The sequence below is a fragment of the Hypanus sabinus genome, chromosome 1 (genome assembly GCF_030144855.1).
Source record: "Hypanus sabinus isolate sHypSab1 chromosome 1, sHypSab1.hap1, whole genome shotgun sequence".
In the NCBI taxonomy this organism is placed as follows: Eukaryota; Metazoa; Chordata; class Chondrichthyes; order Myliobatiformes; family Dasyatidae; genus Hypanus; species Hypanus sabinus.
Genome location: NC_082706.1, coordinates 698,269 through 719,360, shown reverse-complemented (window position 1 = coordinate 719,360; position 21,092 = coordinate 698,269). Strand labels below are relative to the sequence as shown.

At 43.3% G+C, this 21,092-nt stretch overlaps 1 protein-coding gene across 2 annotated transcripts in view; it reads left to right on the top strand.

Moving 5' to 3' along the window:
- Nucleotides 1-21,092, top strand: part of LOC132386487 (annexin A4-like) — a 137,644-nt gene that overhangs the window by 89,585 nt on the left and 26,967 nt on the right. For both annotated transcript variants that reach the window (XM_059958856.1, XM_059958805.1), the window contains exons 9-11: nucleotides 2,127-2,220; nucleotides 19,272-19,367; nucleotides 19,452-19,510. In XM_059958856.1, the coding sequence (XP_059814839.1) occupies nucleotides 2,127-2,220; nucleotides 19,272-19,367; nucleotides 19,452-19,510 (249 nt within the window). The remainder of the gene's footprint in view (nucleotides 1-2,126; nucleotides 2,221-19,271; nucleotides 19,368-19,451; nucleotides 19,511-21,092) is intronic.

The window sequence follows — 21,092 nt, the reverse complement described above, 5'->3', positions numbered from 1 at the left end:
CTCATAATTTTAAATACCTCTATCAAGTCCCCCCTCAACCTTCTACGCTCCAAAGAATAAAGACCTAACTTGTTCAGCCTTTCCCTGTAATTTAGGTGCTGAAACCCAGGTAACATTCTAGTAAGTCTCCTCTGTACTCTCTCTATTTTGTTGATATCTTTCCTATAATTTGGTGACTAGAACTGTACATAATACTCCAAATTCAGCCTTTCCAATGCCTTGTACAATTTTAACATTACATCCCAACTCCTAAACTCAATGCTATGATTTATAAAGGCCAGCATACCAAAAGTTTTCTTCACCACCCTATCCACATAAGATTCCACCTTCAGGGAACTATGCATCATTATTCCTAGATCACTCTGTTCTACTGCATTCTTCAGTGCCCTACCATTTACCATGTATGTCCTATTTGGATTATTCCTACCAAAATGTAGCACCTCACACTTAACAGCATTAAACTCCATCTGTCATCGTTCAGCCCACTCTTCTAACTGGCCTAAATCTCTCTGCAAACTTTGAAAACCTACTTCATTATCCACAGCGCCACCTGCCTTAGTATCATCTGCATACTTACTAATCCAATTTATAACTCCATCACCCAGATCATTAATGTATATGACAAACAACACTGGACCCAATACAGATCCCTGAGGCACACCACTAGTCACTGGCCTCCAACCTGACAGTTATCCACCACTACTCTCTGGCATCTCCCATCTAGCCACTGTTGAATCCATTTTACAACTTCAATATTAATACCTAACAATTGAACCTTCCTATCTAACCTTCCGTGCGGAACCTTGTCAAAGGCCTTACTGAAGTCCATATAGACAACATCCACTGCTTTACCATCGTCAACTTTCCTCGTAACCTCTTCAAAAAATTCAATAAAATTTGTCAAACATGACTTTCCATGTACAAATCCATGCTGACTATTCCTAATCAGACCCTCTCTATCCAGATAATTATATATACCATCTCTAAGAATACTTTCCATTAATTTACCCACCACTAACGTCAAACTGACAGTCCTATAATTGCTAGGTTTACTCTTAGAACCCTTTTTAAACAATGGAACCACATGAGCAATATGCCAGTCCTCCAGCACCATCCCCATTTCTAATGAAATTTGAAATATTTCTGTCAGAGCCCCTGCTATTTCTACACCAACTTCCCTCAAGGTCCTAGGGAATATCCTGTCAGGACCCAGAGATTTATCCACTTTTGTATTCCTTAAAAGTGCCAGTACTTCCTCCTCTTTAATTGTCATAGTTTCCATAACTTCCCTACTTGTTTCCCTTACCTTACACAATTCAATATCCGTCTCCGTAGTGAATACCGAAGAAAAGAAATTGTTCAAAATCTCCCCCATCTCTTTCGGCTCCACACATAGCTGTCCTCATTCTCACTTGAGAGTGAGCTGACCTCACTCTCTTATCTCTTAAACATTGAACATTTTGTTAAATACTTTGGTAAAATTCATGCAGAATACATTAAACATATTACCCTTATTAACCCTTAATATTACATCTTTAATTCAAATTGGTTGTATCTAATCACTTAGAAAATGAATGTTGTCTGTCCTTGATGGTGCTTTTTCAATGATTTTATGCAAGTTGAACTATATAGTGTGAATTTCATAATATTTCTCTACCACCCATATTGCGCTAACTGTCCTGTAATCATCTGAACTATCACTTTATTTATCTGCAATGAAGTATCAGCACTCTTACAATTTTGAGACTTTGCCAAGAGGAAATAGAAAAATCCTGGTCAAGGATTTCATTATTCCGCTCTCATTCCTTTAGAACCTGAAAGAGACTTTCTGAGCCCTAATGATTAACTATCATTTAACCATGTTCCTTGTACTGTAAAGGTTTCAAATCACCGAGTAATTCTAATTTTAATTTATGATTAAAATTTGAATTTGTAAAATACCTTGCTATCTACAGCAATTCACAGACATCTGTACGAAGGGGCTTCCAATGTGATTTTCATGTGTGGGTTCTGACTCACCAGAGTCTAATTCTGATTTTGGATGTTGTTTGTGGTTAATGGCATGATTGCTGAAATTTATTTCAAAATATGTGTAACCTGAATTTGTTCTGTCTTTCCCTGTGTAGATACTGTATGATGCTGGTGAGAAAAAGTGGGGAACAGATGAAGTTGCGTTCTTGAGTATTCTTTGTACCAGGAACCCAGCACATTTGAGAAAAGGTAAGGGATATCTGGTTCAGCTACTGAACTCTACCAGTTCAACATTCTCTGTTGAGACATCTTTAGGTTTTTCTAAATACTATGTCACCAATTTTGTTTTTAAAAACTGTGCAGTCATTTCTGTATCACTGAGCCATGTATGTACCATGAGCTTCAGAAATTCATGGGGTCCAATCCCCTGCTTGACAAATGAACATTAGATTGGGGTTAACATGGCAACACTGAAGAAGTACTGTGAGGTTAGAACTGACACCTTTCAAATTAAATGATAAACAAGTGTCCTTCTGCCCTTTTAGATACATTTTAAAGAATCCAATGATATTTTTTCTTTTCAAAAAGTGCTTTGTGTCCTTGCCACTGTTTAGACCATAAGACATGGGAACAGAATTAGGCCATTTGGTCCCTCGAGTCGGCTACACCATTCAATCGTGGCTGATCCTTTGTTCCCTCCTCAGCCTGACCTCCTGGTCTTCTCCCCATAACCTTTGATGCCGTGTCCTATCAAGAACCTATCAATCTCTGCCTTAAATACACCCATCAACCTGGCCTCCACAGCTGGCTGTGCTAACAACTTTCATAAATTCACCACCTTTCTGGCTAAAGAAATTTCTCCACATCTGTTTCAAATGGAAACCTCTGTATCCTGAGTCTGTGCCCTCTCGTCCTAGACACCCCACCATTGGGAACATAAATTCCAATGAGTACAGACCCAGAGCCATCAAATTCATCATATGATAACCCCTTCATTCTCAGAATTATCCTTGTGAACTTCCTCTGAACCCTCTCTAATGCCAACACTTCTTTTACGAAGAACCCAAAACTGTTCACAATACTCAAGGTGAGGCCTCACCAGTGCCTTATAAAGCCTCAGCATCACATCCCTGATCCTATATTTTAGACCTTTTGAAATCAATGTCAACATTGCATTTACCTTCCTCACCACCAACTCAACCTGCAAGTTAACCTTTAGGGTGTTCTGCACAAGGACTGCCAAGTCCCTTTGAATCTCAGATTTTTGGATTTTCTCCCTTTTTTAAAAAAAATAGCCTGCACATTTAGTTCTACTACCAAAATGTATGACCATGCATTTTCCAACATTATATTTCATTTGCTACTTTCTTGCCCATTTGACATGCAGCATAAAAAGAAGTGGTCCTAACACCGACCCCTGTGGAAAACCACCAGTCACTGGAGCCAACCAGAAAAGGATCCTTTTGTTCCCACTCATTGCCTCCTTACGAATCAGCCAATACTCTTACCATCCCAGTAATTTTCTTGTAATACCATGGGCTCTTAACTTGGTAAGTAGCCTCATGTGTGGCACTTTGTCAAAGGCTTTCTGTATACTCAAATATACAATATCCACTGCATTCCCTTTATCTATCCTACTTGAAATCTCCTCAAAGCATTTTGTCAAGCAAGATTTCCTCTTAAGGAAACATATTGACTTTGTCCTATCTTATCCTGTGTCTCCAAGTACTCCATAAACTTATCCTTAACAATTAACTCCAACATCTTCCCAACCAACGAGCTCAGGCTAACCAGTCTATAATTTCCTTTCTACTGCCTTCCTCCTTTCTTAAAGAGTGGGGTGACATTTGCAGTTTTTCAGTCCTCTGGCACCATGCCAGAGTCCAATGATTTTTGAAGTATTATTACTAATGCCTCCACAATCTCTACTGCTCCCTCTTTCAGAACCCTGGGGTGCAGTTCATCTGGTCTGGGTAACTTGTGTATCCTTGCCTCTTTCAGCTCTTTGAGCACCATTTACCTTGTAACAGTAACTGCACTCACTTCTCTTCCTTCACACATTACAAAATCTGGCACACTGCTGTTACCTTCCTCAATGAAGAATGATGCAAAATACTCATTAATTCATCTGGCATCTTCATGTCCCCTGTTTCTGTTTCTCTGGCCTCATTTTCTAGTGATCCTATATCCACTCTCATCTCTCTTATTCTTTTACATTCTTGAAAACGCTTTGACTATCCACTTTGACGTTGTTTGCTAGATTGCTTTCATATTTCTTCTTTTCCCTCCTAATGATTCTTATAGTTGCTCTCTGTAGATTTTTAATGTTTCCCAACACTCTATCTTCTCACTAATTTTTGCTTTGTTGTATGCCCCTCTTTTGCTTTTACATTAGCTTTGACTTCCCTTGTCAGCCGTGGTTGTACTCTTAAGCCATTTGAGTATTTCTTTATCTTTGGAACACATCTATCTGCACCTTCCACATTTTTCCCAGAAACTCTAGTCTTTGCTGCTCTGCTATCATCCCTGACGTCATCTCCTTCCAATTTACTTTGGGCAACTCCTCTCATACTACCATAATTTCCTTTAATCCACTGAAATACCACTATGTCAGACTTTACTTTCTCCCTATCAAATTTCAAGTTGAACTCAAATCATATTGAGATCACTTGCTCCTAAGGGTTCCTTTACCTTAAGCTCCCTAATTACCTCAGTTTAATTACTTAACTCTCAATCCAGTATAGCTGATCCCCTAGTAGACTCAATGATGAACTGATCTAAAACGCCATCTCACAGGCATTCAACAGACTAATTTCTTGTATTCTGTGCATAGAGATCTAACACTTTGAGTGCTGTATTTGCTACCCTTTTTGATTCTTATCACTAATGCACTGATTGTCAATCTGCTGGCTGCAATTTTGTCATATCATCTGACTGCATGCTATATTTGTTTTTTTTTTAATACCATCCATCCTATCCTGAGTCCCGTCACTCTGGTTCCCACCCTCTGCCAAATTAGTTTAAACCCTCCCCAACAGCTCTAACACACCTGCCTGCATGAATATTGGTCCCCCTCGGATTCAGGTGCAGCCCATCACTTTGGTACAGGGCATACCTCCCCCAGAAGAAATCCCATTGATCCAAGAACCTGAAGCACTACCCCCTGCACCAGCTTCTCAGCCACTCATTTATCGCTAAATCATCCCGTTTCTACCCTCACTGGTGCATGGCACAGGTAGCAATCGAGAACTTTCTGCCTAGTTCTCGAAATTCACTCTTCAGGACCTCTTTGCTTCTCCTTCCTATGTCATTGGTACCAATATGTACCAGGATATCTGGCTGTCTCCCTCCCCCTCCAACTTACTGTGGATGCTATCTTAGATGTCCCAGACCCTGGCAACATACCATCCAGGTGTCCCTTTCATATCCACAGAATGTTCTGTCAGCTCTAGACATGTTGGCATTGCATACAGTGCATGGCAAGTTGCTTGATCTGCTGAACCATCTCAGGCCACCAGACAAAGCTTCAAATCAACACTTTCATTTTGACCACACCTAAGTAACTGGCACGTAGCTCCTCCAACACTTTAGCTCTCAGAAGGGATAGTACAAAAATTCTCAATCCCCATATAAGGCAAATCCTGACGAGGGCAAATTTATGTTGGTGCTGGTAAATATAGGGGAACTGGAATTTCTGCTGCACATCCCAAGCATTTTAAGTTGCCATGTAGACCTAAGACAGTGTTTTCTGCTTTCCTCTTGGATCATTTCTGCCATAATAGAGAGACTTTCTGTTTACACTATGGAGCATACATCAAGAGGAGTGTCCTCTTCTGTAAACTTTTTAAGATATTTCCTTTTACAAAGGTAAATGGGACAATGCATCAGCATGATGCCATGATCGATCATTCGCTTAAATTCAATCTTGTTTTTGTGCCCTCCAAGGAACAGAGCCCATCTCTGCATTCGTACTGTTGAAGTTAGTAGAATATTTATCTGTGGATTGAAAATGGACATGAGTGGTTGATGATCAGAAATGAGGGTAAACTCTCCCATACTGGGTGGAATGTTTTACACCCCAAACCAGACTCAAGGTCTCTGTCAATCACAAATGTCACTATTTCATTTGTCTTTTTGAAAGCCACTTCACACTGCTTTGTCCATTGCCATTTCTTCCTAATCTGTAGTAATGAGTTCAAGGTTTGGAGCACAGTTCAAGTTTCATTGTCATTCAGCCATACATGAATACCCATAAATACAGCCAAATGAAATAACATTACTCTGGGGCCAAGGTGCAAAACATAGTTCGCCTTATCCTTGTTATATGCGGGGGATACGTTCCTTGCAGTCGACGCATAATGTGAATAATTATTTAAATGGAGAAAATTGGGATGTGTTCCAGAGGTCTCCCTAAATATGTTTTATCTGCAATTTATTCACATTTTCATACCAATACGACACAAAAGCAGTCCCACAAGGCAACATTTATATTATATTTAATCAATTTAAGGTAATATTCAATGTAATAAATCATAGAAAGTTAACGTACTAGGGTGTACAGTACTCACCAATAGTGGCAGGTGTGTTCGCTCTGGGAGATGAGTGGTTGTTGTGGTGTCGGGCAGCTTTACATGGATAAGGTGGACATTGAGCACAGCAAGGGGTGAAGGAAGACTCACAGAATGGCAGCAGGAGATGACACCGGTTTGAAGAAAGTGGTGAGGGTTTTTGCTTGGCAGCATTTTGTTTCTTAGCATAAATCTGCTTGTAGGGAAGAAGGCATGACGGCAGGGAGTGACTGAAATACTGACTCCGTTCTAAATTTTGGCCCATGTCCATCCCCATTTGTGCCAAGTGTTCTGACTTCCACCATTCCCTCACCGTTGGTGAATTCCCAGGATTTTCAAAATCGTCTGTTGCTTGCAGCATCTGAGATATAGTTCGCTGTAAAAAAAACTTCAAGTGATTGAATCAGCGATGTTGTGTTAGGCGGTAGGAAACGCACTTATATTACGATGAATGCTGCCCAAATGTTTAGGATGGGCAGGCACGTTGTCAAGCAACAGAAGAACTTTAAAGGCAAGATTCTGTTCCCGGCAGTGTGGTGCAGTGTCCCAGAGCTGTGTTACCTTTACGTGATGCTGCACTGTTTATAATTTCCAACTTTTTTCAATTATTACAGCGGTTCTCTGATGCTCGGCTAATGGTCCAGGACATGAAATCAAATGCTTAGGAGGCATAGTTAAATATTTCAAGCACAAAATCATTGCACCATAGATAAAACCCAACAAAAGTTTAAGAACGCAAGATCGCACATCCACAGCTTGCCAAAACCAATGTGAGTCTTGCGAGAGTTCGATTGTGAGGCACGCACACCTGACTTGTATTGGCAGGAAAGTGATGCTCCTCGCACAACTGTGAGTTTTGGACGCATATAAGCTGACGTTGGTAGAAATAGGTTCCTCGTTTAACTGTGAATCCGCATAGTCTGAAGATGCATGTAACGAGGGTAGGGTGTTCCAACAGTCATACACAACACAAGGCACATATAGCAAGCACATATAAAATATCAGTAAAATACAGTCACATAAAGAAAAATGTAGTCCAAGACCCTGAGTCCATGAATGTCGCAGCAGTCTGTAGTCAATCACAGTACGGCTCGTCTCCTGCCGATAGAACACTGGAGCCTGCACCAACTCCAGCTTGGACACTGCACCACACTGCTCCCAGCATTCTGGTGAAATGTATCAACTCCAACAGCTCTCTCCTGGGTGGCTGTAAACAGGTGACACTGGGACTTGAGGTCTAGTCCACACAACAACTGAGGCTGCCTCGCTCCTCCACCGTCTGTCAATAAATCGGTGAATCAGAATTGTAGCATTCCACATTAACAACGTGATCATCACTGTTTGACTGCACACTGTCTTCATACACCAACTCCTCCAAGGCCTCTCTGACGCAGGCACCAAGTCTTGCTCCTTCAGTTTCTCCACCAGCAAGCAACTCGCTGATGGGGTAGACATGCAGAACTTTTAAATTCTTAATGTCCAGCAGGGTCTTATGATCACAAACAAAAATACATTTGAAAAAGACAGTAACACCTTTGGTTGGCCCCATAGTAGCTACTGTGACTGGGCACTGCCATCTTGCTGTAAATCTAGTAGCCAGATTTGGCAGGAATCTGTATAGTAAATGAAAAATCTTAAAAAGGTCTGCAACTGTGACATGTCCTTTGGCCTTTGAGCATCCATGATGTACAGGTGCGACCACAGTGAGTGATTCTTGATTTAAAGATTTCACACTTGTTACATCTTACTCTCAGCCCATAATCATCTAATCGTTATAACACAGTCATGAGATTTTGGAAATGTTCCTTGTCATCCTTGCTGATAATGCTGAGTGCCTGGGCAGTCATGCAGTACCTTGTCCATAGCGTTCTGCTAGAGTGCAGGTCCAGATGCTACTCCAAAAATAACCCCTTTCTGAGTGTTTATGATGAGAAACACATTGGACTCTTCTATCTTCCATAGGCCTCAACTAAGTCCACTTTGCTGAAGTGATTCCTTCCAGAAAAGTTTGCAAAGGTGCCGTCCATCTTGGCAGAGGGTATTGATGTACTTTCACTACTGGGTTGATGGTGATCTTAAAATTACCATGGGTCCTGACAGACCCATCTTTCTTGGCTACAAGGACTGGTGGTGTTGCCCATGGACTCCACTCAACCTTGGAAAGAATTCCTTTGGCCTCCATGTCATCTAGCACACTGGCTACTTTATTGCAGATGGTATAAGGAATCAGTTGGGATTGGAGAACTTTGGTGTGGCATTTTCATTTAACACTACTTTATTCTTGATGTGTTTGAGTCTTTCCAATGCCATACTGTGGCATCATCTGGTACCTTTCTTAATTTGCTCTCAGTTGACTCTAATGCAGGGGATTTGACATGCAAATAGTGAATAGATCTCCAATCAAATTACAGTTTTCTTAGCCAAACATGTCCCCACAATGCTGGCCCTCCTGGTTTTGCTACACACAAGCCCAGTGGAGAGCAGCCAGCGAGTGAGTGGGCCAGTGAAGGAGTGGAGCTTTGAGGCTTTGGCTCAAGAGGTTTTGGCAGTTTTGGCAGTTGGATTGTGCAATCAAGTCAATCAAGATTTGAATAGCTCAGACTCAGCAGAAAGCAGCTGATAGGGCAATTGAAAATTGTAAAGCTCAAACAAATAAAAAGAGGGGTAGTTCAAGCAGAGTAGGCAGTGGAGAGTGGCCAGTGAAGGAGTAGAGGTTTGAGGCTTTGGCTCGACAGGCTTCGGCAAGAAGAAGCAGAGGATGAGCTTGCTCTCAGTGAGGTAAGGCCAGTTAAGCTTCTTTACTTTAATTAACTTAGGGGTTGGTAATGGAGGCAGTAGATAGGGCAGTCCAGCGCCCTGATTGTAGGATGTGGGAAGTTAGGGACAGCAGAATTGTCTCTGATGACTACACCTGCAAAAGGTGCATCCAGCTGCAGCTCCTGTCAAACCAAGTTAGGGAACTAGTGCTGGAGCTGGATGAACTTTGGATCATTCAGGAGGCAGAGGCAGTAATAAATTGGAGTTTCAGGGAGACAGTCACCCCTAAAAGACAGGAGACAGGGAACTGGGTGACTGTCAGGAGAGAGAAGGGGAATGGACAGAAAAAGCAGACCACCCCTGTGGCCGTTCCCAAGAACAATAAGTATACTGTTTTGGATTCTGGTGGTGGGGATGACCTACCAGGGACAAGTTGCAGTGGGCGTGTCTCTGGCACAGAGACTGGACCCTCAGCTCAGAAAGGAAGGAGGGAAAACAGGAGAGTAATAATGATAGGGGAATTGATAGGGGGACAGATAAGAGGTTCTGTGGGTGAGATCAAGAATCCCGGATGGTCTGTTGCCTCCCTGGTGCCAGGGTCTGCGATATCTCGGATTGAGTTCTTGGTATTCTCAGGAGAGAGGGTGAGCAGCCAGATGTCATGGTCCACATGGGGACCAATGACATAGATAAGGAGTAGGGATGAGGTCCTGAAGAAGGAATATAGGGAGTTAGGAAAGAAGTTAAAAAGCAGGACCTCAAGGGTGGTAATCTTGGGCCATGAGACAGGGTAGGAACAGGAAGTTAAGGCAGATAAATACATGGCTGAAGAGTTGGTGCAAGGGGCAGGTGTTCAGATTTCTGGATCATTAGGATCTCTTCTAGGGAAGGTCTGACCTGTACAAAAAGACCGGGCTGCACCTGAACTGGAAAGGGACCAATATCCTGGTGGGCAGATTTGCTAGAGCTTTTGGGGAGTGTTTAAACTAGTTTGGCAGGGGGAGAGGGAAGCAGAATGTGAATGCAGAGATAGGGCTTGATGCTATGTCTTCTGAGTTGCTGAGGAAGGACAGGTGGAGGGCAAAACATAAATGTAGCCAGCTAGGAGTATTAGGAATAAAGGGGATGAACTTAGAGCATGAATCAGTACGTGGAACTATGATGTTGTGACCATTACTGAAATTTGGCTGGAGGAAGAGCAGGATTGGCTGATGCAGGTACCAGGGTTCAGGTATTTTAAAAGGAATAGGATGGGAGGTAGAAAAAATGGGGAGTAGCATTACTGGTCAGCGATAGTATCACAACTGTAGAAAGGGAGGATGTTGCAGAGGGAGTGTCCACTGGGTTGGTGTGGGTGGAAGTCAGAAATAGGAAGGGATCAATCACTGTGCTGGGAGTAGTCTATAGGCCTCCAAATAGCCCTCGGGACACCAAGGGGCAGATTTTAGAATGGTGCAGGAAATACAGGGTTGTAGTTATGGGTGATTTCAACTTACCTCATATTGACTGGCACCTCCTGACTGCAAGGTGTATAGATGGGGCTGAATTTGTCAGGTGTGTTCAAGAAGGATTCCTCACACAGTATGTGGACTGGCCAATGAGAGGAGAGACCATACTGGATCTAGTTCTGGGTAATGAATCTGGTCAGGTGGCAGATCTCTTTGTGGAGGAGCAGTTTGGTGAGAGTGACCACAACTCCCTTAGCTTCAGCATAGCTATGGAAAAGGAAGAAAACAGACAAAATGGGAAAGTGCTTAACTGGAGAAGGGCTAACTATGAAGGGATGAGGCAGGAACTAGCGAGAGTAAATTGGAAACAGATGTTCAAGGGTGAAAGCACAGAAATAATGTGGCGTAAGTTCAGGGTCCACTTGTGCTGGGTTCAGGATAGGTTTGTCCCACTGAGACAAGGGAAAAAATGGTTGGAAAAGGGAATAGTGGCTGACAAAACACGTGAGGCAACTTGTCAAGAGGAAGAAGGAAACATATGTTAGATATAAGAAGCAGGAAGCAGGAGGGGCTCATGAGAAATATAGGGTAGCCAGGAAGGAGCTTAAGAAAGGACTTAGGAGAGCTCAAAGGGGGCACGAGAAGGCCTTGGCATGTAGGATTAAGGAGAACCCCAAGGCGTTCTATGCATATGTGAAGAACAGAAGGATGACAAGAATGAAGGTGGGGCACTAAAGGATAAAGAAGGCAATGTGCCTGGAGGCGGAGGAGGTTGGGGAGGTCCTAAATGAATACTTTGCTTCAGTATTCACAAGTGAAAAGGACCTTGTTCAGGGTGAGGTTGAAATAGAATAGGTCTGTGTGCTGGACAATGTGGAGATTAAGGAAGAAGTGTTGGATCTTCTTAAAAACATAAAGATTGATGTCCCCAAGCCTGGAAGTGATATACCCCAGGTTGGTGTGGGAAGTGAGAGAAGAAATCGCTGGAGCAGTAGCTATGATCTTTGAATCCTCTTTGGCTGCAGGGGAGGTGTTGGAGGTTTGGAGAATGGCAAATGTAGTTCCCTTGTTTAAAAACGGTAATAGGGAGAAACCCAGGAACTATAGACTGGTGAGTCTTATGTCAGTGGTCTGCAAACTGTTGGAAAGGATTCTTAAGGATAGGATCTACGAGCATTGGGAAACATAGAAAATAGGTGCAGGAGTAGGCCATTCAGCCCTTCGAGCCTGCACCGCCATTCAGTATTATCATGGCTGATCATCCAACTCAGAACCCTGTACCTGCCTTCTCTCCATACCCCCTGATCCCTTTAGCCACAAGGGCCATAGCTAACTCCCTCTTAAATATAGCCAATGAACTGGCCTCAACTGTTTCCTGTGGCAGAGAATTCCACAGATTCACCACTCTGTGTGAAGAAGTTTCTCCTCATCTCGGTCCAAAAAGGCTTCCCTTTATCCTTAAACTGTGACCCCTCGTTCTGGACTTCCCCAACATCAGGAACAATCTTCCTGCATCTAGCCTGTCCAATCCCTTTAGAATTTTATACGTTTCAATAAGATCCCCCCCCTTCAATCTTCTAAATTCCAGCGAGAATAAGCCTAGTCGATCCAGTCTTTCTTCATATGAAAGTTCTGCCATTCCAGGAATCAATCTCGTGAGCCTTCTCTGTACTCCCTCTATGGCAAGAATGTCTTTCCTCAGATTAGGGGACCAAAACTGCACACAATACTCCAGGTGTGGTCTCACCAAGGCCTTACAGTAGAACCTCCCTGCTCCTGTACTCGAATCCTTTTGCTATGAATGCCAACATACCATTTGCCTTTTTCACCACCTGCTGTACCTGCATGCCCACTTTCAATGACTGGTGTACAATGACACCCAGATCTCATTGCACTTCCCCTTTTCCTAATCGGCCACCATTCAGATAATAATCTGTTTTCCTGTTCTTGCCACCAAAGTGGATAACCTCACATTTATCCACATTAAATTGCATCTGCCATGAATTTGCCCACTCACCTAACCTATCCAAGTCACCCTGCATCCTCTTAGCATCCTCCTCACAACTAACACTGCCGCCCAGCTTCGTGTCATCCGCAAACTTGGAGATGCTGCATTTAATTCCCTCGTCTAAATCATTAATATATATTGTAAACAACTGGGGTCCCAGCACTGAGCCTTGAGGTACCCCACTAGTCACTGCCTGCCATTCTGAAAAGGTCCCGTTTATTCCCACTCTTTGCTTCCTGTCTGCCAACCAATTCTCTATCCACATCAATACCATACCCCCAATACCGTGTGCTTTAAGTTCGCACACTAATCTACTGTGTGGGACCTTGTCAAAAGTCCCTTGGGGAAGTAGTCTACTCAAGGATAGGCAACATGGCTTTATGAAGGGAAAGTCATGCCTCACGATCCTAAGGGAGTTTTTTGAAGATGTAACAAAAGAAATAGATGAGGGTAGATGTGGTCTACATAGATCTTAGCAAGGCATTTGACAAGGACCCCAACGAGAGACTCATCCAGAAAGTCATGAGGCATGGGATCAGTGGAACCTTGGCTGTTTGGATAAAAAATTGGCTTACAGGAAGAAGGCAGAGGGTAGTAGTGGAAGGAAAGTATTCTGCCTGGAGGTTGGTAACTAGTGGAGTGAAGCAAGGATCTGTCCTGGGACCCCTGCTGTTTGTGATTTTATAAATGACCTGGATGAAGAGACAGAAGGATGAGTGAGTAAGTTTGCGGATGACACAAAGATTGGAGGAGTTGTGGATTGAGCTGTAGGTTGTCAAAGGTTACACGAGGATATAGGCAGGCTGCAGAGTTGGGCAGAAAAGTGGCAGATGGAGTTCAATCTGGATAAGTGTGAGGTGATGCATTTTGGAAGGACAAACCAGAAGACTGAGTACAGGGTTAATGGTCAGTTACTTAAGAGTGTAGATGAACAGAGGAACCTTGGGATTCAAATCTATACATCCCTCAAGGTCATTGCACAGGTTGATAGGATAGTTAAGAAGGCCTATGGGACACTAGGCTTCATTAATAGGGGGATTGAGTTCAAGAGTAGAGAGGTCATGTTGCAACTCTACAAATCTCTGGTGAGACCGCACCGTGTATTGTGTTCAGTTCTGGTCCCCTCATTATAGGAAGGATGTGGAAGCTACGGGAGAGGTTGCAGAGGAGATTTACCAGGATGTTGCCTGGATTGGAAAACAAGTCTTATGAAGCAAGATTAGCAGAGCTGGGACTTTTCTCTTTGGAGCACAGAAGGATAGAGGAGACTTGATAGAGGTCTACAAGATTATGAGAGGCGTAGATAGGGTGGATAGCCAGTACCTGTTTCCCTGGGCATGAATAGCAAACACCAGAGGGCATGTGTACAAAGTTAATGGAGGGAAGTTTAGGGGAGACATCAGGGGTAAGTTTTTTACCCAGAGAGTTGTGGGTACCTGGAATGACTTGCCAGGGATGGTGGTGGAGGCTGAAACATTAGGGGTATTTAAGAGCCTCTTGGACAGGACAATGGATGAAAGAAAAATAGAGGGTTATGGGGTAGTGTGGGTTTAGTACTTTTTTTAAAAGAATATATGGGTCGGCACAAAATCAAGGGCTGAAGGGCCTGTACTGTGCTGTAGTATTCTAGTGGCTTATTGGTTGTTGTATTTCACTGTTATGAATGTCATTCCCACAGATGTTAGATTTCTCCAATATTAAGTTCTTGGATGGATATTTGCAGGCTTCAGTCGATATTTTTGAAATGCATTTCAAACTCATTTTGTGGCACGAGTTAGTGTCCAATTCTATTTTAATTAATTTCCATTCATTTCTGGAATAAGCCAAGTTGCTTGTCTCGTGTAAGAGAAAATCTACAGATGCTGGAAATCCAAGCAACACGCACAAAACCTAGCAGGCCAGCAACATCTAGGGAAGAAAGTACAGTCAATGTTTTGGGCTGAAACCTGTTGGCAGCGCTGGAGAAAAAAGGCTGAGGAGTAGATTTGAAAGATGGGGGGAGGGGAGAGAGAGGATCGCCAGACAATAGGTGAAACTTGGAGATGGAGGGATGAAGCAAAGTGCTAGGAACTTGATTGGTGAAAGAGACAGAAGAAAAAGGGGGAGGAGCACCAGAGGAAGGTGATGGGCAGGCAAGGAGATAACATGAGAGAGGGACAAGGGGATGGGAAATGGTAAAAGTTGGGGGGGGGGGGAAGGTTGGAGGCTTTACTGGAAGTTTGAGAAATTGATGTTGGTGCCATCAGGTTGGAGGCTACCCAAACGGAATATAAGGTGTTGTTCTTCCAACCTCAGGGTGGCCTTATCCCAACAGTGGAGGAAACCATGGATGGACATATCGAAATGCAAAGTGGAATTAAAATGAGTGGCCACTGGGAGATCCTGCTTGTTCTGGCAGATGGAGCGTAATGCTCGGTAAAGCAGTCTCCCATTCAGGTCTCACCGATATACAAGAGGCCACACCAGGAGCACCAAACATAGTATATGACCCCAACAGTCTCGCAGGCGAAGTGTTGCCTCACCTGGAAGAACCTGGGACCCTGACTGGTGTGATGGAGGAGGTGTAGAAGCAGCACTTGTCCAGCTTGCAAGGATAAGTACCAGGAGGGAGATTAGTGGGGAGGAACGAATGGACAGTCTCCCATACCATCACCAACCTTATTGACTCTGGGTATCTCCCATCTGCTGCCACCAACCTCATAGTTCCCACACTCCGCACCTCCCGTTTCTACCTCCTACCCAAAATCCACAAACCTGCTTGTCCAGATAGAGCCATTGTTTCAGCTTGTTCCTGCCCCACTGAACTCATAACTGCATACCTTGACTCTGTTTTATTCCCCCCAGTTCAGTTCCTTCCCACCTACATCCGTGACACCTCATATGCTCTTGATCTTTTCAAGGTTTTCATGTTTCCTAACCCACATAATCTTATTTTTACTATGGATGTCCAGTCCCTATACACCTCCATCCCTCACCAGGAAGGCCTCAAAGCTCTCTCTTTCTGGACACCAAACACAGCCAGTTCTCTTCCACTATCACTCTACTCCACCTAGCAGAACTTGTCCTCACCCTCAGTAATTTCTCTGTTGACTCCTTCCACCTCCTTCAAACAAAAGGGGTAGCCATGAGTACTCACATGGGTCCCAGCTATGCCTGCCTGTTTTTTGGCTACGTGGAACAGTCTATGTTCCAAGCCTACACTGGTGACCGTCCCGCACTCTTCCTATGCTACATCGACGACTGCATTGGTGCTGCTTCCTGCACCTGTGCTGAAATCATCAATTTCATCCATTTTGCCTCCAACTTCCACCCTGCCCTCAAATTCACCTGGTCCATTTCCGACACTTCCCTATCCTTCCTCGATCTCACTGTCAGTCTCCGGAGGCAGCTTTTCCACCGATGTCTATTATAGACCAACAGACTCTCACAGCTACCTGGACAATACCTTGTCTGACCCTGCTACTTTTAAAAACACCAACCCCCTTCTTTCAATTCCTCACTTCTGCCACACCTGCTCTCAGGATGAGGCTTTTCATTCTAGAGGAAAGGAGATACCCTCTTTTTTCAAAGAAAGTCGCTTCCCTTCCTCCACCATCAACGCTGCCCTCAACTGCATCTCTTCCATTTCACACACATCTGCTATTGCCCCATCCTCCTGCCCAGCTACCAGGGATAGGGTTCCTCTTGTCCTCCCCTACCTCACCACCAGCCTCCACATCCAGCACATAATTCTCCGAAACCTCCGCCATCTCCAACTGGATCCCACCACCAAACACATCTGTCGGTCCCCCGCCCCCCCACTTTCTGCTTTCCGCAGGGATCGCTTCCTACACGACTCCATTGTCCATTCATCCCTCCCCACTGATCTCCCTCCTGGCACTTATCCTTGCAAGCAGATCAAGTGTTTCACCTGCCCTTACACCTCTGCTCTCACTACCATTCTGGGCTTCAAAGAGTCCTTCCAGGTGAGGCGACACTTCACCTGTGAGTCTGTTGGGGTCATATACTGTATTCAGTGCTTCTGATGTGGCCTCTTGTATATCAGTGAGACCCGATGTAGTTTTGGAGAACACTTTGACGAGCATCTACGCTCCGTCCACCAGAACAAGCGGGATCTCCCAATGGCCACCCGTTTTAATTCCACTTCCTACTCCCATCCCAATATGTCCATCCATAGCCTCCTCCACTGTCAGGAAAAGGCCACCCTGAGGTTGGAGGAACAACACCTTGTATTCCATTTGGGTAGCCTCCAACCTGATGGCATGAACATCAATTTCTCAAACTTCCAGTAATTCCTCCCTCCCCGCACCCCCCCCCCATACACCACATCCCATCCCCTTGACCCTCTCTCATGTTATCTCCTTGCCCGTCTATTGCCTCCCTCTGGTGCTCCTCCACCCCCACCCCTTTTTTCCTTTCTTCCATGGCCTTCTGTCTCTTTCATCAGTTAACTTCCTATTTCTTTGCTTCATCCCTCCCCCTCCAAGTTTCACCTATCATCTGGCGCTTCTCTCTCCCCTGCCCCCCAACTTTTCAAATCTACTCCTCAGCTTTTTCTCTCCAGTCCTGCCAAAGGGCTTTGGCCTAAAACATCAACTGTGCTTTCTTCCATAGGTGCTGCCTGGCCTGCTGAGTTCCTCCAGCATTTTGTGTGTGTTGCTTTTCTCGTGTCAGTTTTCACATTTTAAATCTTAAGGTTACACAGTCCTGTGTCACTCTCTCCACTCTCATCATAATTAGATTTTTCATTAATAGTATGCAGATTAGTGCTCTTTTTGAAACTGAACTTTATCTTTTCTCTTCACTGAGCAATCCATTTGCTGTACTTTTGTCTACCTGACATGCTCTTTGTATGTGTCCTACTTTGTTACATTTTCTGCAAGTTTCATCTTTAAATCCGCATTGGTCTGGTGTTTGTGAACCTGTTCCACAATGGTAACATTATTTGTTCAGCTAGGCCATTTTCTATTTAGATGTTGTAATTTTGTTCATACTCACTTTCATTCCTGACTGTAACCCAATTGCATCTCTGACTGTGGTTTCCATTAATACAACAATTTCAGCTGCTCTTTTAAATGAGTTGTGCTTCAGTTAGGAGCCATTTTTGAATGCTTTCTTTTAAGACTCCATAAACTAAACAATCTCTCAGTGCATAATTAAGCCCATTACTGAACAGACAATGCTTTGGCAATCTCTTCAGTTCAGTCATGTACACTGAAATGGACTCCTCTTCCTTCATTCCACCTTTTGAAACCTAAAGCATTCTATAATCAACAGTGAATTCAATTCTAAGTGTTCCTGCATTACTTTCACAATATCACCAAAGCTCATTTTGGCTGGTTTGGTTGCAGCAATTGAATTCTTAAGCAAACTGTGTGCTCTTCCACCCATTACACTCAACAAAGCTGGCATTTATTTCTCATTGCCTATTAATTTGCTTCAAAATACTTATCAATTTGTTCAGTATACAATATCCAGTTATCTCTTATGCAGTCAAACACACCTATCTTTCTGATGTAGCCAGCCATTTCTGCTTTCTTTAAATTTATGGTTATTGTCACCTGGTTCTCACTGTTTATGGACCCGTGAATTTTGTTCATTTTTTTTAACTCTACTATCTCTGTCCCTTCCCAAAGAAGCACGTGCTGTACTTTAATATTTACTTGACCATTTTTCTCTTCCTTTTGCAAAGAAAGAAACAAACATATTACACTTTTTGTTTTAACCTGAATGTCTCACTGCACTTTGTAATGTACCATTCAGCTAGGTCTTCTAAGATCTAGTAACAAACTACAGCAAATTCAGAGGATCAAATTGCAGTTGTGTTTATTACTTGCAAGGAACATCTACCTCCATATATTAAGTTGTTCCATCCCATAATGGTGTTCCTCTGTTATTTGCATCTGTGTCTGGTTCCTGGCATCTACTCTTCAATCAGTCCATTTGACTTTTGAGTCTTCCCCCTTGACAGCTGTGTCCTATTTTACTGTTGTCAAAACATTCCTTATCATAAATTCATCCCCCTCCCCACCATAAAACACACATAGACTTAAGCCACTCTCCAAACAAAACAACAAACCAGCATAGCACTCTGGGATCACACAGGTTCCATTTTGTCACATTACATTTTACAAAATTGTAAATTTGTTCTGAAATATTAAATATACAACTCTACCCACTGTTTTGCCATTTGGTCAAATTATGACCAATTTTCTACCTCTATGGTGCTACCTTCCAATAGACTAACCAACTCCTCCACAAAAAGCAATGTGAAGGTAACTAGCTCATCTGTTTTGGTAACATTATTTGAGAGATGAGTTTTGACTGGGTCAAGGCAGACAATCGAGTAATATAGAATTAGTGAGCCAGTAACAGCGTACAAATAGTGAAAAGAGAAGCAATTGTACACCTGACCAGAGTAATAGAGAATGGCCTCTAGTACTGTACAAACCAGGAATTTATTAGACGTATTAATTTTACTTAAGTTATCACCAAAGTGTGTATTCTCTCTTTAATCAGTATTTGAAGAGTACAAGAAGATTGCTAACAAGGACATTGAGGCCAGCATCAAGGGAGAGATGTCAGGCAGTTTGGAAGATGCTTTACTGGCAATTGGTAAGTTCAGTCACCATGCTTTTCCAACCCCTTCCCAGCATGCAATTTTTTCTGGAATAACTAAATTCTAATCCTCTCTTCCAGTGAAAAGCATGAAGAGCCGACCTGCTTACTTTGCTGAGAGGCTGTACAACTCCATGAAGGTAAATGAACTGCAAATGGTGATTTGCAAATGGTCCATTGGTGATCACGCCAGTAGAGGTTTCATGATGTACTTCTGGTAAAATGGCTGTAACTGGTTGAGCAGGAGGAGACAGTCTGGCTTTTGGATTTATTCTCCTTAACACATTTTAGTTGCTGAGACAAAAAGTAGTTAATCAACATGTGCTCAAATCAGAAGTCCAAGAGATTCTGCAGATGCTGGAAATCCAGAAGAACACACTTAAAATGCTGGAGGAACTCAGTAAGCCAGGCAGCATTTATGGAGGGGGGAAAAAAAGAATCAATGTTTCTGGCTGAGACTCTTCCTTAGTCCTGAGCTGCTGAGTTCCTCCAGCATTTTGTGTGTTGCTCTGAGCTCAAATCAGTATCAGATTTTGACTCTGGTCTAAGTAAGATCAAGAAATTCAGATCATATTTTCTCATTTTCATTTCTAGCTGCAGTTATTCTTCCATTCCCAGCAAGATCCAGAACTTATTTAGTTTCCCTCCACCCTACTGTTGCCTTTGCTAATCCCAGGTTGTTGAGATGGTGCTACTTTTTCAGCCATGATCTCCAATACAAACCATACACTTGTTGATCCCTCAAACTGCATCATGGGGAGAAGAGTACTAAATGATCCTTGATATATCACTGTAGAATCTAACTGGTGCTGCCTGCCAAGATCCTGGGAGATGAGATCTTCCTGTTGGCCCCCTGTGTTTAAGATAATGCAAGGGCAGGTCATTTTTCATCTACCCACTGATGTACATACCACTCAATTGATCATAGCTGAGCTTGTTTTTCAGTGCCACCTTCTCTGACAGTAACCTTCCCCTTCCCCATTCTTCCCCATACATCACCTGCAAGCTCTTGCTCCACTCTCTTTGCTCCATCTTTTTATCCCGGCTATCTCCCCTCTATTAGTCAGTACAAAAAAGCCTGCACCCAAATACTCAGTGATTTTCATAAATCACCTGGATGAGGAAGTGGAGGGATGGGGTAGTATGTTTGCTGATGACACAAAGGTTGGAGGTGTTCTGGATAGTGTGGAGGGTTGTCAGAGGTTACAGCGGGACATTGATAGGATGCAAAACTGAGTTGAGAAGTGGCAGATGGAGTTCAACCCAGATAAGTGTGAGGTGGTTCATTTTGGTAGGTCAAATATGATGGCAGAATATAGTATTAATGATAAGACTGGGCAGTGTGGAGGATCAGCGGGATCTTGGGGTCTGAGTCCATAGGATGCTCAAAGCAGCTGCGTAGGTTGACTCTGTGGTTAAGAAGGCGTATGGTGTATTGGCTTTCATCAATCGTGGAATTGAATTTAGGAGCCGAGAGGTAATGTTGCAGCTATATAGAACCCTGGTCAGACCCCACTTGGAGTACTGTGCTCAGTTCTGGTTGCCTCACTACAGGAAGGATGTGGAAGCCATAGAAAGGGTGCAGAGGAGATTTCCAAGGATGTTGCCTGGATTGGGGAGCATGCCTTATGAGAATAGGTTGAGTGAAATCGGCCTTTTCTCCTTGGAGCGAAGGAGGATGAGAGTTGACTTGATAGAGCTATACAAGATGATGAGAGGCAT